Source organism: Penicillium digitatum, chromosome 2 (genome assembly GCF_016767815.1).
Source record: "Penicillium digitatum chromosome 2, complete sequence".
Taxonomy (NCBI): domain Eukaryota; kingdom Fungi; phylum Ascomycota; class Eurotiomycetes; order Eurotiales; family Aspergillaceae; genus Penicillium; species Penicillium digitatum.
In genome coordinates this window covers 2,584,914-2,602,360 of record NC_089385.1, presented here as the reverse complement: position 1 = coordinate 2,602,360, position 17,447 = coordinate 2,584,914, and the positions used below count along the sequence as shown (strand labels likewise).

General features: G+C 46.4%; 5 protein-coding genes across 5 annotated transcripts; 2 read left to right on the top strand and 3 right to left on the bottom strand.

The window, feature by feature from the left end:
• Nucleotides 1–130: 130 nt before the first annotated feature.
• Nucleotides 131–2,521, top strand: Pdw03_6960 (Fungal transcriptional regulatory protein, N-terminal; the record flags this gene model as incomplete). Its single annotated transcript, XM_014678890.2, has 7 exons — nucleotides 131–244; nucleotides 294–421; nucleotides 475–827; nucleotides 881–1,359; nucleotides 1,418–1,593; nucleotides 1,645–2,211; nucleotides 2,281–2,521. 7 exons carry the CDS (start codon nucleotides 131–133, stop codon nucleotides 2,519–2,521), a joined length of 2,058 nt encoding a protein of 685 aa, XP_014534376.2.
• A 2,630-nt stretch (nucleotides 2,522–5,151) lies between these two features.
• Nucleotides 5,152–5,589, bottom strand: Pdw03_6959 (beta-1,4-glucosidase (Eurofung); the record flags this gene model as incomplete). The annotated part of the gene is made up of 1 exon (XM_066101506.1): nucleotides 5,152–5,589. One exon carries the CDS (start codon nucleotides 5,587–5,589, stop codon nucleotides 5,152–5,154), a length of 438 nt encoding a protein of 145 aa, XP_065956589.1.
• Nucleotides 5,590–6,350: 761 nt separating this feature from the next.
• On the bottom strand, nucleotides 6,351–8,578 carry Pdw03_6958 (Amino acid/polyamine transporter I; the record flags this gene model as incomplete). Its single annotated transcript, XM_014678891.1, has 9 exons — nucleotides 6,351–6,582; nucleotides 6,656–6,908; nucleotides 6,979–7,290; nucleotides 7,353–7,446; nucleotides 7,503–7,765; nucleotides 7,822–7,917; nucleotides 7,975–8,146; nucleotides 8,205–8,272; nucleotides 8,326–8,578. 9 exons carry the CDS (start codon nucleotides 8,576–8,578, stop codon nucleotides 6,351–6,353), a joined length of 1,743 nt encoding a protein of 580 aa, XP_014534377.1.
• A 2,290-nt stretch (nucleotides 8,579–10,868) lies between these two features.
• On the top strand, nucleotides 10,869–11,303 carry Pdw03_6957 (Peptidase A1; the record flags this gene model as incomplete). Its single annotated transcript, XM_014678892.1, has 1 exon — nucleotides 10,869–11,303. One exon carries the CDS (start codon nucleotides 10,869–10,871, stop codon nucleotides 11,301–11,303), a length of 435 nt encoding a protein of 144 aa, XP_014534378.1.
• A 3,665-nt stretch (nucleotides 11,304–14,968) lies between these two features.
• Nucleotides 14,969–16,422, bottom strand: Pdw03_6956 (uncharacterized protein; the record flags this gene model as incomplete). Its single annotated transcript, XM_066101505.1, has 8 exons — nucleotides 14,969–15,339; nucleotides 15,403–15,510; nucleotides 15,566–15,589; nucleotides 15,642–15,692; nucleotides 15,744–15,963; nucleotides 16,029–16,081; nucleotides 16,154–16,319; nucleotides 16,396–16,422. The coding sequence occupies 8 exons, from the start codon at nucleotides 16,420–16,422 to the stop codon at nucleotides 14,969–14,971; spliced, it is 1,020 nt and encodes a 339-aa protein (XP_065956588.1).
• Between the last annotated feature and the right edge of the window lie 1,025 nt (nucleotides 16,423–17,447).

Below are 17,447 nucleotides of genomic sequence, written 5' to 3'. Positions count from 1 at the left end.
CTTACCAACTGTGGATGTTTTTGGGGGGGGGGGCGAATCCACACCAAGAATTTCAACGCTCGCTTGGCTCTAATCTCAGAAAATACCTTACAACATACATCTAATTGTTACGACGCGTGAACATCCAAACATGAACGGAGTGCTCAATAGCCAAGCTTACGGCGACTCTACATTACGCCAACAAGTTTCCCATCTGCCAAGGCCAGAACACGGACATGTAAAGAAGAGACAGCGGAAAAGAAAGGTTGAACTCCACAGACAGACGTTAAGTCATATACTAACGATATTGTTAGGCATGCGACACTTGTCGCCACAGGAAAATAAAATGCGAGGTTACCACCAAGTCGAAATGCTCGTTCTGCAGCAAAGCCAATATTCCTTGTTCTCTGGTTGATCATAGGCGGCAAAGACAGTTGAAGAAGTACGACACCACCCGATATTGTAATTTGTCAGTAGTGAATAACATTCGAACAGCCTGAATATGATCGATCGCCTGGAAATGAATATCCAGCGTATGGAAGCTCATTTTCAAAAGATCGGATTTGACCTGGGGGAAGTGGTGAACGGGTCATCTTTAATCGAGGGTCTTGAGCAGTCAGATGAATCCCCATCGTCGAGTCCGGCTGAAAATACGCATTTGATACACCAGACGGGTGTTTGGAATCCAAAACCAAGACACCTGGTCGCTGAACAAGACCCCTCTGCTGCTACACAGAAGGTGTATCATTCGCTGGTCGACTCAGCCTTGGATGAATTTGATCCAGTAGTACCGGCGGATCTGACCTGCTTCTACGTTCCAAGATGTTTTACGGGTACACCGAACCCTGGTGAGAACCCTTGGTCGATCTCATGGCCGATAAAAGCTGATTAATACCTATAGGCTTCTCAGCCCTATCCTCAGAAGGAACGGAATGGATAACTCATAAATCGGAAGGGGCGTCCGTTGACAACTTACAGTCCTTCCTTTCACTAGGTCGCCACCAAGGATCGAATCGAAGCCCGCTGGAAGGTTTATTCCCCGACAAACCTTTCTCCCCATTACCATCGAAAGATGAGAAACTTTCGTTGGTCAATGACTATTTGCAACAAATCAACTCCCTGATCCCTATATTTCAACCGTCATCATTATTGTCACTTTGCGAGGACGACAACTTACAGGGCATATTGAATATCCCCGGTCGTTGGGCGAGCCTCAATGTTGTTTTAGCATTGGGGTATATGCTGCGCATAAAGAACAGCTCCCTTGTACAGACTGATCGTCAGAAGAGCTGGATGTTTATGAAGAACGCCTTGGGAGTTTTGAATGAACTCTGCTTTGGGTTACCAGATCTATGGACTGTGCAGGCGCTCATCGGGATGGTAAGACGAAAAATTATTATGAGAGAAGATGTAACTAACGGTGCATTTTTTTTCTTAGATCTTCTTTCTGTTGGGGACATTGAGCAGCCAGCCTTGCGGGTATTTAATTTCCTCCGCTATGCGACTATGTCATCAAATTCGACTTGAACGATGTGAAAGTGGGTCTGGATTACGTGCTGAAGAACTAGAACATCGGAGGCGGATCTTTTGGATTGCTTACTGCCTTGACAAAGAGTAAGAAACTCTATAATGATAGCAGTTTTAACCTATACTGACGTACCATAGAATATCTCTTCGGGTTGGTATTCCACTAGCGCAACGCGACGACGACATGGATGTCTTGTTACCAACGGAAGTTCCACCGGATAACATGGGAACCGTGTCAACAACAGATCAACGAAGGACTTTCAACGTCTTCAGATCAATGTGTGAACTTGCCCTAATCAGGAGCCAAATTTACAAACACCTCTACTCTGTCGCAGCAGCAGATCGCCCGCTTGTTGAAGTGGCCGCCGCGGTTGCGATGTTAAACGAAAAGCTCCAACTGTGGAAAGATAGCATTCCCACCGAGTTTCAGCCCGAATCCAAAAGATTTTCCGCTTTTCCAAAATCCTCGACAATATCTGCGACTCTCCTTTTTCTGCATTTCTCATACTTCAGCTGTCTGATCGCTATTCATCGGGTCCCAGCGGCCCGGGGGTCAAGGCTAGCTATGGATTTAGTCGAAAGAAACAACGTCTACAATGTACCCCACCCAGTGGTGTCCATGTCGGAATCACTGTGCACCACAGCTGCAACGGCGTCGATAAACTTGATGAAATACATTCCCAAATCTAATATCGCCCTCATAGGGTACGTGATGACCCAAATTGGAACACGTCTGTTCTTTTGCGTCCTTGTTCTGTGGCTAACGTACACTAGGATGATGATTTACTACCCTATACTTGCATCCAAAACACTCTCCTCGGCCATCGTCCAGAATCCACGAGACACTTCGCGCATATATCACATCCGACTTATCATGCAAGTGGAAACGTTTGTATCATCCTTGGTTCTTGATACACCCAATGAAGGGATTGATGGACTTTTGAAGGATTGCGCCGAGTATCGCTCTCTCGCGGAGGCTGCAGTGAGGGAGGCTACCCAATTATGTCGGGGTTGATCACCAGGGTAAACCATATATGTCCCCTACTTAATAGAGCAGTTTCCCTATATGGATTCGACATTAAGTATACACCGTCTTCCATTGACCAACAGACAGAGTGCGGGCAAAACGAATCTGGTGGGGTATTTGCCAATCGTGACTTGCTTTGGCGTACCTAGAAATCGGAGTGCCCTTGACTCGCAAATTGGCGACAGTACATAGCTCATTCAATATACACACTCCTCTCAATTCATGGTTCGACCCCACGAATGGCAGTATCTAGATCTCTAGTGGATACATGACCGACTCTGCCCTCTCATCTTGCTTTTGAATTTCCATCTTGCCCGGGGGGAGTCGGTCCTTCAACTCATTCTCACCATTTTGCATAACTAGCCCAATTGGTCCCATGCCAAGCCGCGTGCAACTTTGCTGATTCTTGTGGTTTGGATGTGTCAGCACCATGGATCCCCTGGTGAGATTCATACATTCCAAGATTATTTCAAGAGAATTGGTTTCACAATGCATAGTGTATATCCGAATTTTTTTTTTTTTAATTGCATCTTTCCTGTCTTTAAGATATCTCAGTGTTGTAAGCAAATGAAACAGGAGTTGCCGACAAAAGTGACCACGGTCTATTTAGCCCTCGAAATAGATATATATCTAACCTCATCCGTTCCCTCCCACAACTGTCTAAATTTTCTCCCGAAATTCCCGAAATTTCCCACGATAATTTAGGATTCATCAGTGCGCACGTTTACTCTTTGGTCTGAAACTACCTGGTTCAATTCATCTGTTGCTCCAAAATTTCGGTTTTGTCTCGAGTTACGCGGAATTTTCTGGAAAACAAGAGGGGATTGCTTTGAAATCGACGGAGTAGATTTACGCCCCGTTCTCACCCAGCCCCACACATGGAAGACTGTTGACACAGTGATCTAAGCTCTGTTAGGAAAGGATCTGCTTGGCACGCCATTTTCAAACCGAGTGCTATTTCATGTCCCCAGAGCAAAATACAACACACATAACCTCCGAACTCCCTTTACCCCCTTAGTCACATCTACTGGAGAGAGCACTTATAATTCAATTCGATCATCCCTAGAACAACATCTATGAATTCTAAGAGAGGCTTTTAAATTTCAAATACTGGTAAACCAATCCCGGGATCTTTTTGAATGCTAGCAATGTCAGGTGAAACTCTTTAGATTGGGGTGCCACATGAACGAATTAATTTGGATCTTCAGTTCGATATATGATTCACCCTAGCATTACATACCGGAATTAATTAGATGTTCTCTAGTGTTTAAAGTTTACATGCCTCTCTTAGATTTGTTTGATGTTGTATTAGTCCAAAGGATCAGTGATGGTGAAATTAATTTAAATTCTCAAATGACAGATGTGATACTCTACGTGGGCCAGGGAACTCGGAGGTTGTGGTCCTGACCGTGAGATTATCATCCATGACACTCGGATTCAAAATGGCGCGCCAAGAAAGACTTCTTAAAGGGGCTTAGACCATTATGCCATTAGAGAAAATCACTGCGCCAACAGCATTCCACATCCACACTACGGAGTACCCTCTCGACTCAAAATTTTAGTCAGTGTACTCCGTACACACACAGTCTATGGAGCACTCCCGTGGCATTCTATCGCGCAGGGATCTGCCTCATTTTTCCTCACAAACCTTAGTCTTTAGCATTTGAACCTACAACAGTCTACCCTATAAAGATTCACCACCTCCACAGTGGCAGTACTAGCGTATAAATTAGCTTAGTATTTAATATGGTATTTTACAAATTGATACTACAATGTTCTTTTAAAAAACAGGATTCTCAACCTTTCAACTCTCCATTTCTCTCACATACAACATACAACAATTTCTCATATACAATGCCACTACTACATACAACACTTAGTACTTAGTAGCACCCCCCTGAGCATCAATAACCGCCTAGCACCGAGCAGGCATACTCTCAATCAGCCCATTCAAGAAATCCTCCGGTACAGCATCCCAAGCATCACGAACAACCCCTCGGAGTATAGTAGGCGTCATATACTGATCTCCATACTTCTCCTCTATCCAATCCTTCATCCAATTCCATACAGATTCAATAGGATTCAAATCCGGTGAAAATGCAGGCCACGCCATTATACAAACACCAAGCTCCTCAAAGTATTCAATTGTTTCTTTAGCAGAATGCCCAGGCGCATTATCTTGCATAACAATTGGGTTTCGATCCTTTCGAAGGCGAAAAACCCCCTCCATTAAAGGAGCAATGTGCGAGACATAGCCTTCGGCATCAATCCAGCCCCATTCCTTCTCCCAAAAGAGGGACGGGCCTTTTTCAAGGCCTAAAAACGAAGCCCAAAACATCCATCCTCCACATTTCCGGCGTCGAGGTCGAAGGCAGTCAGGGTGCCTTTCTTCATCAGCTCGCCGAGTCACTCGTACCTTTCGGTGGTATCCAGGGGTTACCCAGGTCTCATCAGTCCAGATTATTCGACACCAATCATCACGAGTCCAGTTAACGTGAGCTCGTGCCCAAGTGAGGCGTTCAAGGAGATTCTTCTCCATTATATCAGGTCGACCAAGCGCAACACGCCGGTTATATCCCCTACTAGCCAAGGTTCGTCGAAGTGTATCAACAGAGATATTAAGATAGAAAATTAATTAACTTCTCGTACGAAAGCCGGCGATTGATCTCATCTGTAGTGATAAAAGTAATAATATCATCCGCTTCACTCCTTATCAATTTCGGGACTCGACCCGGGGGCTTACGAGGCGTAGGAGTACCTCGTGCAATCGCCCAGCGTACTTGGTTCCGGGTGATACCAAGATAATCCGCAATTCTTTGTTTCGACCAGTCAATACTATCCAAAGTAAGCACTTGGATAGCAGTATCTCGCTCTAGCCAGTTCCAACGTTGTAATTTCCGGTCAAGATTACCCATCGGAAAGGGCTCACAAGGCATAGCAGAAGCAGCGGAATTGGTGGTATCGGCGGTAAAGGACTCGGTATCGGAATCCGGTGGTTCGGGTGGGGGGCTTGGGGTACGAGGGACCTCTTCAATAGGGAGCTCAGGGTATTCCATAGTGAATTGAATTGAATTGTATGGTAGAGAGGGTAGTTGAAGAAGGAAGAATTCAAGAGCAAAGCAATACATGGTGAATACAGAGTACTAAATTTCATTAGGACTAAATTTTGCAGATCTCTACACCGCCACTGTGGAGGTGGTGAATCTTTATAGGGTAGACTGTTGTACAAGTTAAATGATGTCGAACTGGTCGACTTCCTCGAATTGCTCTCTTCTACAAAAATTCCCTGACTTTACTAAGTCCTAGTATGCCAGCCAGATGATAGGCTTAGTGATGTTCGGCAGCCTCTGCTATCCGTTCAATTGAAAGGTAAGAGCCCTATGGTTTTAAAAAATTTTTTTTTTTTTAAATTGAAATCAGCATCAAGCTATTGATGAGCTACACAACCTGGGTGTCCCACAGACAGAGTGGGCTGTTGTAGATCCTGCCGATCTTTCTGCACTGGTAATTGTGATGTCTTGTTTCATCCGAAGACTGTATTTTTCCTAAGCAACTTACACATCGGCGCAGACAGCATACGCAATACACGCTAGCAAAGATTAGCGTGTTCTTGGCGGAGCCACATTGACAGAATGTTGAGTACAGCATAGGATATACTACTAGGGTATAAGCTCTATTTACTCCGTGGAAGGAGAGAGAATTAAGAAGGAACGGAATAAACAGGGACCGAGTATTTACAGAGGTCTCCCTCTTCGTTCCGAACCCTATAAAAACCATGCAAATAACTCAACACGCAGAATCATCTAGCACGTTGACATCACACATCGATGCCTTTTACCTGAACCTGAATCTCCACTGGCGACTCGATGATACGGCCAGCTGCATCATGTGTCGCATCCCATTCTGCGACCTCGTCATTAGGGACTTTTTTGAGCCGGTTACTCTGAACACCGCCATCTAGGCTCAATTGTTCCTGTCGCAGTTTGTAGCCCTTCCATTTGGGAATGAGGAAGGCCCAGAAATAGTAATAAATGCCACAGGCAAGAAGACTAGGGGGGTTTTGGTTAGTACCTGTAGACGAGGGGGCCAGATAGACGTGTAAGCCAAATTTGGCTGACTTACATTCCAATTCCCGTCACGGCAGACGTTGCATACCAAAAGCTGACATCGCCAGCATACTGGCCCCCTGCTGGCGGATACCAGGGCATAACAAGAAGGTAAAGCTGGACGAGAATATTAAAGAGAATCACGAAATTCCAGGCCTTGAATTCGGGCTCGGGAAGGTTGGCGTTCCTTCGGCGCCACCGTACAACGTAGATGCCAACAGCCATGGCAAGGTTAAAGGCAGCTGTAGGGATGACACTTAAATCGTTGACTGTGGAGTGTTAGCCTTGCAAGAACGCCCGGCCGGCTTCTGGTAGGGGAAAAAGAAGAGGAAAACACACCGAAAGTGAAGGCATCTCCTGCAGGAATGGCTAGGATCATCAACGCGGTCAGAGCCCAAATGATGGCGTACGGACCCAATGGTGTGCCGAAAGGCTTAGTCGAGACCCAGAGCGTCGTCCATGGTAGAACTCCCTGTCGGCCGCATTCTCTGATGCGGCGGGATAGACCAATGATCACGGCTATCATGTTACCGAAGGAAGCCAAGGCGATGAGGAAATTGAGGCCGCGAACTGCGCCGCTATCGCCGAAGACCTTGTTAAAGAAGAGACTTGCCGTCGTCAAGTCAGAGTTCTCCAACTCCTCCTTGGGAACTGTGAGACCGTTTGAAATTAGCGTGGTGGGACTAGCACAGTACGGGATATCGACAACTGACCAGCAGCAAAGAACGCGACGTTTGCAAACATGTATAACACGTACACCACCGTGAGAGCGATGGTGGCGTAGATTTTGAGTGACTTGACGGGATTCTATCAGAGAAATGTCAGTCTCAGCCCCGTGCCACGTAAATCTCGAGCTGCCATACCTTGACCTCGTTGGCAACATTGAAGGCGTTGTTATAACCACCATAGGAGAAAATGATACGGTACAGGGCAGTAGTAAATCCGTATGCAGAAGCTGTGGAGCTCCCTGACCAAGCGTCTTGAAAATTAGCCTTGGGGTGCTCAACTTTGGTGTTGCCCCCCAAAACAACAAAGCCAGTGACTATCACAAAGAGAAGGGTGCAAATCTTCACAATTCCAACAGCATTTGAGAACCAATACGCGTATTTTGTATTAAACACCAGCGCTGTAGGTTGTCAGTGTCCCAAGTTGAAACGAACCAATTTATCCAAAGTAACTTACTCAATGTGGCAACACTGTAGCAAGCTAGAGCAGTGCCTTTGATCTGCCAATCGGTGCCGGTGTGCCCGGAGATGGCGATAAGATACTTGGCCATGACTATGGTGATTTGTTAATTAATGCCTTGTGAGTGATTAAATGCAACCAGCCACTCACCTGTGGCATTGGCGGTTCCAAATGAAAGAATGACACTCTGGACCGCAAAGGTGGTTGGAAAGAGCCATCTTGGACTAGGGTAGGCTTGTTCGAGGAAGACGACTTCTGAACCTGATCGACTGGGGAAGTATGCCGTAAACTCAAGGTACACAGCTCCAGACGTGAGACATATCTAGGAAAAAGCAAGCATGATTAGTCGATACTGCTTTCCCATTACAGGCGAGACATACCAAGTAACCGAGGGTCCAGTAAACAAAACTGACGCCGACCGAGCCCGTCCCGGACAGGATAGATGATGCTTCGTCATATAAGCGGGAGTCTATGCACATGCATGGGTCATGTGGTACTAACGCGTAGAGTAGATACCAGCGCCGATCATCATTGTGATGTTCAGCAAGGTAATTGTGACAGGGCCGACGGAGTATCCCAATGGTGAGTTGTGTTCAACTGGAGCGCCAGATGCGTCCTGATACGTTGTTGCCGCATTATTGCCTCCAGTCTCGCCGATATACCTCCCGGTAGTAGTTGTGACCTCCCCTGTCTGGCCTTCGACCGCAGTGCTGAACGCGGCAGGGGGCTTGTTGGAAGATCGCCGCCAAGTCATTGCTGGCAATTGTTAAGAGCTATGAAAACCAAGTATATCTGGCAAGATTCTCCGTGAAAAACAAATACTATAAAACACAAGGCGACTAGTGTCAAGATCACTGTTGCTTGATATTGATGGTTCCTATGCTGGAGGAAGGGAAAAAATCTGTGCCGCATCAGCCTTCTATATATCAAGGCACCTAATCTTTTGCCTTTTGCTATCTCATCTGCGGATTTATTATCCAATACCACGCCCACGATTACGGTTGGCGTGCGGGCAATGTTTTGTTTGTGGATCGTAACGATTTCAACATCGGAGGGGCAAATGTTACAACCATAGAAGTGGGCCGAATAGGAGACTGACCCTATGAATTCGGACCTTGAGGTGGAAGGCGTCATGGGAAGCAGAAATCCAAAGATAATTCGTCATCCGGTGTCCAGGTCTGTGTATAAAATCCTCGTCAAAAGCATCTAACCTGTAACTCTTATGCATTCTAAGTGGGGAAAGCATCTTGCAATGATTCAGTCTCCAAATTCTCTGTCGGAGTTGAAATCAGTGAATCTGATGGCCAAGTATCACGTAAAGATCGGGTACAGTTGAAGATATACGTTGGTATATCTGTACCGGTAGGAAATTTGCCGTGGTAAGACTTGCGTGGGGAGATAGTACAACCCCTGAGGCTAATGGTGGTACCATTTCTCTCAACCACAGTACATCTGGCACGTAATAATCAGCTAAATGGCGAAAAGAAGAAGAAGCCTGGTTGGAGCTGGCGTGAGACTTGGATGCGCCAAGCTGGATTGGCTACAAATATGCCATTTCGCGCAATGATGGTGTGTTATTGGAAATTGCGGGGGGCTTGTTTTGCTACTTATCACGTCATGTGTTGTTGAGATGAGTGTGAGCAATGTCCTGAACAGACGTTTGATGGCCTCAGGCCCCCATAGGGTTTGGTTCCATATGAGACAGAACCTGTAGGTCGTTAGTTAGATAATTTCCCCTTTTATCCTCACCATTCACGTTTCTCCACAGGAATCATAAACAGTTTCTCTCTACTTAGAGACCCTTTGTACAGTGATCGCTTGAAGAGATCGCTGACCCTAGGCACTTCTGATGACTAAGTAAGGAGTTGAACGAGGTGCTTCAAACTGAGGATTTTCTGAACAAAGAGATCGGAGCGCGGGAAGGGCTCTGGAACAAATTCGGAGGTCTCGGGTTTGACGATGAAAAGGGTCGGAAGGGTGGACGGCGGGAACTGAGGTTTGACAAAAAATGTTAACACACTAGCGTTGCTCTGGGAGTCGAAGTGCACGCTTTACCAAAGACACATTTTCTCAAGTAGATTTTTCACAGAGATAGAAAAAATGAATCGCCTGATGCAGCCAAGGTAGTTACCTCCACTCAATGATGGCAAACTTGAGGTATTTGTGAAATGAGCTACAGTGTAAGGAGGATGATTTAGGTTCAACGACCTCTCTTGCAATGTATTTACCTTCGCCATTGTATGGTGTTGCGTTGAGATCCATTATCTAGTAGATGAGATCATAGAGACATAATGTTTTATGTTGTAGTGAGTGTAGTGCAAGAGAGGAAAGGAGAACTACAGGTTGATCAGGTGACATAGAGATTCAAACATTTCAAACATGTTGGGGTGTTGATGCCTCAGGCCAGAGCCCCTTAGAGCCGAGTCTCCTTTCCAATGCAACTCTCTCCTTCTTCAACTTATCGGGATTGAATATAGGAGGCCTGGCTCTTTTCTCTTCACTAATCCAGTTACTAACCCAGTTTTTGACGACTCCTATAAAACAAAATTTGGGTCGTCAAACCGTGCATTTATGTCAACACCGACAGCTAAAAGAGACTCAACACGGAACCTTCTTCAACGGCTTCACATAGCTCAAGCGCAGCTACATCTCGCATTTTAAGTCACATTGTGGGTAAGTGCCAGTAATGGAATCACTTTGCTCAGCCTGTGGAAGGTGTACAGGAGAGCATCAAATAGTATGGGGGCTCAACCACCCTGTACTTCAACCGGAATTGTGTACTCACTATTACTCAACCAATTGAGTTGCGTACGAAGAGACACAACGGCCAAAATTTGCAGGCCTAATTTTCAAGCCGCATAATGTTAGGGCCGAAAACATCAGCGCTAAAACATGCGACAACAAGACGCTAACCTCTGTGCTAAAATGAATGAGCTACTAGATTCGTGCTACAAGGCTGCCTATTTCTGGACACCTATTGCATAAAGATTGTGATAAGTACGGGATTCTAGAGAGATCGTCACAGTCCTCAGAAATCAGCCATCATGCTACTCTTGAATCTCCTCACTGTCGCCGCCGGCCTAATAGTGCCCGCTGGCGCCCAAAATATACCAACCCAAAGAACCTCGAGTACGACATCAGCTCTCATATCAACACAGTATGAGTCTGCTTCTGATGCCCCGGTTATTTTCGGGGACCAGAGCTTCGTGTTCCTCGTGGATACCGGCAACAGTGACGCCTACGTGATGCAAACAGGCTACAGATGCGTCAACAGCACCAATTTCCTTCTCAAATCACAAAATTATCGTCTCTACGCAAACCAGACCTACCACAAGTCTGAGACATGTAGTAGTGTCCCCAACGAGATGTTCGGCATAAAATACGGCGCAGGAAGCGCGGGCGGCCTCTTGGTCTACGAACAAGTGTCCATAGGCGGTCGGTGTAAGCGTCAACACCCAGAAGATCGGCATCTCAAATGATTCCAACCCTTTGGGCGATGAGGTGAATAGCAGGTTACTCGGCCTTGGATACCCCCAGCTCTCACCTCCGCGCACCCGGCGAATCACATATCCAACAGCACCTATTGGGCCGATCGTCCGGTGTACAACCTTTTGCGATTCACGATGCACGAGTAGGGCCTTTTTTATCCATACTTCAGTCTCGTGCTCGTACAAATACCGCAGAATCAATCTACGTCTTTTGGAGGGTACTTGACGCTCGGTGGTCTTCCATCCGTTAACCGTAGTTTCCACTTCGTTACAGTCCCTGTCGAGACTACGAAGAAATTTTCGCTGTTATATACGTCCCGAGAACAGGTTAGGTCTTCCTGGTCAGCCACTTTTAGCAATGTCGCTTGCGGCTTATCGTCGAACAACCTGACCGCAAACACCACTTCATTTCAAACAATCGTCGCGTCTGGGAACTTTATCTCGTGCCTTCCACCTGCGCTTGTTGAGCCGATCAATGCGCTATTTTCGCCGCCGGTATCTTACTATTCTGATCTCGATTTGTATGTTGTTGATTGCGCGGTCAAAGCACTGGAATTCGGACTGTCACCTGGTGACCAGACATTCTACCACGATGGTTCCGATCCGATCTATCAGACCTCTGTCGAGTTTTGCGTGTCTAATTTAGCAATTTAGCTTCGTGCTCTGAAATTTCTCTGGGTAGTGTGATGTTGAATGTTGTTGAAGATCCATTTTTGAATGACGTCGGGGCTGTACTTGACCTTGGGAAGAATGAGAAACTGTTCGCTAAGAAGATGGTCTCTCTGTATAGTGCCTTTTATAATCCATCTCGAGGATTAATACCTCGATGCCTCTAATTTCTTATGTCTCGGTACGATGCGATAGCCAGTATAGCGCTATGATCGGTCGGTTTTTGGTCTTGAACATTTCACTGATATCAAAAAGCATGAAAGAAGTAAGATATCATATTTGTATCTAATTCTTTAATCTCATGCTGCCCAAGTATTTAACATTCTGAATGCTTCATCCAGTCCACCATCTATATCGATAATTTTAGAGCCTCTATCTTCTAGTTTGAAATTCATCTCGGGCTCTTCGCTTCCTATATAATCTTCGGGTAGAATTGCTTTTAAAGATAGTCACAGCAGTACGCGCATCCCAAAGTCCATCGCGAGATGTTCACATAGACTACTGTATTGAGAATATGCAGGGCGCAGATACGGCGGTCGATTGTAATTGGGCAAACAAGTATACATTCGCGATGAGATTTGTCGAAAGGGTGATGACTCGATTGGAAGAGGTCTTCTTTTCTATGCTAGCCCCAAATTCAGATTCAGATCTAGATGACAGAGATAGCTGTACGGATCTTTGCGTGAGAGCGATATCAAATCTGTAAGTTGCTTCTAGAAGGATGTCAGCCCTATCAAATGAGCTGATGTTTTCCGGAACAACTGCGTGGAAGACAAGTGCTTTGGCTTCGTATAAGAATGAGTTCCTGGTGTTGAGTGGAAGTAAAAAGACTGAATATTTTCACTCATCATCATTTTCGCCACTGTTTCTTCCAACTTCTGAAGTTGAGCTTCCAGCTGCAATTTTTCCCGAGTAATTATGGATGGTAGTGGAGCCTAGGATGAGGTCTGATTATTCATAGATTCTTTTGGGTGACATAGTGTCCAATTTAAGAGCACGGTGAGCCAGTTCTTGAGGTCGGGTAGACCCAAAATCCGCTCTGGGACCGTAGACATCACCCCTGAGAGTCGCTCCGGCGACGTAAGCCTAAGAATAGATGTTCTCTCAAATGAAAAGACGCTTAGAGGAATGTCAAGCTGAGAGAAAATTACCCTGACTGTGTACATGTCTCCTGGCCATCTATTACGGACGGTTAATCTGTCCGTAACCTTCGCAGGAGAACCAGACCTTTCTCTAGATGCCACAATGCTTGTTGAACATTGCCGATCAAACACATGAAGGTAATAAATACAAGGCTGCAGATAAACGGAACCTTAGCCACAGGATCCCGGGAAAGACATGCGTGAAGCTAAGAGTGCGATCTAGTAATACGCTGGATCTGTTTGATGGATACCTCAAGTCGCGATGTAGGGAGGTAAGCGCAACAATAGAATGGTGGATAACGGATTGGTCTTAATTTCTCTGCAGGATAAGATTCGTCCATAGCACAGAATCTGAGAGTCGAGGTAAGGAATCGGCTGCTTCGCAACGGTAAAAATAGAGTAGTTCACGGTCTGCGCGACTGCCGGGTTCTTTGAATAGAACACTGTGTATCTTAATTTCTGGGTAGGAGTGGGGAGAGGCTTGCGGATATCCGGGGCAGCTTTGTCCGGCGGAAGTGCACCGGCGACATCCGGGACGTCGCATTTAATTCGGTGGGTCCTGGCTTAGAAGCAGAATACTGAGCGTTAGCCAATAAAGTCACTTGTTGATGGCACACCCTGTTTGAACTTTAGGTGTGCCGCGACGCTTGGTGGAAATCGTGTCTGTGCCAATCAGATCGGGGGAAAAGAAGCCAATGTGGAAGGATTGGGGCAAGCAAGGGTGAAGCTGCTGAGTGGGGGTGGAAAACCAGGCACCCGCATGTAAGCGACTATCTCCTGGCACTTCTGTAAATGTTAGTTCTTTTAAATAAATTATATTATGACCTTCTGTTTTAAGTATAGCACTTAGATTCTATTATCATGTCAATACTAATATTTAATTTCAAGGGCTTTTTTTCCGGAGCGCCTCTATGATTTTACACATCTTATGTTGAATTCGCTGGCGATGGGAGCGGCTAGAAGCTAAACATCTACGGGGTACAATAAGCTTAAAGAACTTGATAGTTAAAGCCAGCTTTAAGGATTTTAGCCTATCGGTCTACGCGCTACTTTTCTCTCCCTAGCTGCGTGATCCCTGTCTCAAGGCCCCAGGGAAAAACTAGAGAGTGTACTCTGTGGTCATAGTGAACGATCGATTCCTATTTGCGACGCTTGCATAATAGGGGATATAGCTAGGTTTTGTAATACTAGGTATGATCAAGTGGGAGCCACGGGATAAGAAATTGCATGCCTATGCTCAAATGTGTATAATCCAGCCCCCTTTGAGGGCCTACAGACTCGCACTAACTGCGAGCATTGTCACCATCCTGCCGCACCCCTTCGTATCATATGTGACGTTTCGCTCGGCCACTCGTTCAAACTAGAGAGAACAGTAGAAATTGGACTGCACCTGCGGAGTTCTCCGTACTGGGCGTTCACTTCCCTTTTACATCGCGCTGGCAGTCTCACATCATCACGGCTTAGCGTCCTTTCCTTTTAAATGCCATTATTCCCGGAAGACCCACAAAGATTGTCCAAAACCGAGCTATCACGGCTAACGGTCTCTTCGGGTATATGAGCCGAGGGCCAAGACATTGAACTAAGATTTCGAAACTGAAGGCGTGCCCCTCATTCAATTGGGAGTCGGAAAATGGCTCTTACACCATAAATTACAAATAAGGCTCGGCATATTTCAGTGGTAAGTCTATAGATCCCGTGTTGGATACCCTTTTAGGGCCATAATAATATTGGGCGTCGTACACATCAAAATAATTAGTTTAAATAAATATAAGCATGTGGTGGGGATGTGCACAATCGACAGGGGGAACGCTTTCCGCGCTAGCCTCATGGAGATTCCATGCATCCTTAAACACGATCCTCATGCACGAAATAATCGGTCCTGACAGCTATTCCTGGTCCAGGAACTGGTGCCGGATCCTTAACCAATCCATCGTCGGAGTCGTGGAACGAAATGTCATCTACGCCGCGGTCAATGTGACTTTGTGAGGTGGACACGGTAGTGTGTTGCTTGCTGGCCTGGGCACCGGTGTGCACACCAGAGTGCGAGAGCTCGTAGCCGCGGTGGCCGCTGTAGGTTCCGGTGCGAGAGTGCGAGCCGAATACCAGGGTGCGGAGAACGGGGAGACACGAAGTAATGATGGCGATGGCGGTTTCGACCATGGAGACGGTGCAGGTGATCATTTGTTCGTTGCGGTGGGAGTAGATCGCTCGGATAACTGAGTACATTGTGGTTTAGTTGTGGGAATGAGACGAGAGGAGAAAATGGAGGGGTAACATACTGCTAGTGATGACTACAAGTACACCCAGGAGGAAGACAGAGATGACACCCCATTTTTGTCTCGTGGGCATCTTGAGTCGCACAACTTGCGCAATGGGGAGGCAGATAACTGGGTAAATTATGTTAAATGGAGCGATGGAGATGAATTGAGCTGGAACCCTTACTGAAGACATCAGTGAAGATGTTGACTGCAAAGAGGGTTAGTTGATAATCCAAGTTCAACAAGAAAGACTTCCTTACAGAAGATCGTGATCCAGAAGTTGACTGTGGACGGTCCTTTGGGACATGTCACTGAAAGAGCGTTAGTCCCTGCATCTGTGGTTGACATGGAAGCATCCTCACACTCGGCATTAGTAATCCCCTCCCACTGCCGCCGGGGCGGATAGCACTTGAAGATAATGTCAAAAAACACCACTAGCCAGGTCGCAGCCAGGATACAGAGTGTGATATTATACACAATCTGGTACTGGGTGCGATCTGCCAGGCGCTTGTAGAAGATCACCATGCTTGACTTGATCAGCCACAGCGAAGTGACGTATAAGATGGAGCCGGGAATGATCATCTGGATAAATCGGGCATTAATACCAACGTGATTGTACCTATTTCCCATCTCAGGCAGTCTTTTACCTTCGTCATATTAATCTTCTCCTGCAAGGTAGAATTGGCCATTTCAGACATGCCTGTGCCCGCAATCGTCAGTGCAGTCCTCTCGAATTTTCTTCTTCGCTCTTTTCAATACTTGAAAAACCTACCCTGGCCGAACATGTAATGTTGAATTGCCAGATCCCCGATTAGACACATGGCAGCCAGACACACGAACAGGTCGTCGAGGTAAAGTCGCTTCAGGAGCCGCAGGCGGACCACAACGCGACAGGCCAGGAAGGCGCATGCCGCCACTGTGCAGACATACCAAGCCACCTGCACAACAGAAACCCCGTTAGCAAGCTAGCAGGAGGCAAGGATGTGGTGATGATTTGAGAAAAACATAGCATACCACTTGTCCTAGATCCGGGCGCGTCATGTTGACTTGCCTCTGTCCCAGTCATAAACCGCAGAGAGAGAGGGGGGGTGGCAAGGCAAGACGAGCATGAAATAATAATGTGCCGGCTGTCTAGTGTTATAAATTGTCTTATGGACATCTACAACCCGAAATTGAGAGGAAGGCACTGAAACACTTTTTTCAAGGCCCACTGCCTTAGGAGGCCCTAGCACAGATTATCGAACAGGTTAAACTTAGTAGACCGAAGGGTTGTACGAATCACCTTGTATAAGATAGGTGGTATCTTTCTAGGGTAAGATTACATCTATGCTTTGAATAGAGGGGGTGGACATCGATAATTACTGTATTAGACGGGAATTTTACAATCGACCCTAACTTAGTGCTCCACTGAGTGACCCATGGATCGGCTCTTCAACCAAAGAAAGGCTAGATTCATTCCAAAGCTTGCCCAGGTGGGAACCTTGGAAAGTTCCAAAGTTGCATTCCAGAATTGGGTTGGTTCGGATGAATTCCGAGTCAACCGGTTAATTTGGGCGAGTCCTGGGAAATCCGCGCGTTTGGAGATTCCCCTTTCGGGACTTATATAACTCAATTCTATTTCAAAGCCAGTGGTCTGCGGCTAGCAACATCACGCGATATGCCGTACTATCGATTGCACAAGCAAGCCGAGTGCGAAAATGATTTATTTTTCTAGATCCGCAGTGGGGGAAAGGGAGAACGTGCCACTTCTGCGCTCTGTCGAGACTTTAAACCCCCCCCCCCCCCCCCCCCCCCCCCCCGAGTGTTCCGGGAAAAGCCGAGAGAGAAGTTTGATTTGCCACGCAGCACAAATACGATCTCCACTGTGGGGGCCGATGCACTTGCAATGCCGTTCGCAGGATTTTGGCCTTGGGGGGCGTTCTCGAGCCATGGTAGTACCTGCATTAGGGTCATTCGGTGATGTTCATGTCTCGATTGAAATTATATACACATAATTCTAGATTTCATTTTTCATCATACAAATCAACCTTGGAAGACCAGGCTGAAGTGGTTCGTGGGACGTTTTC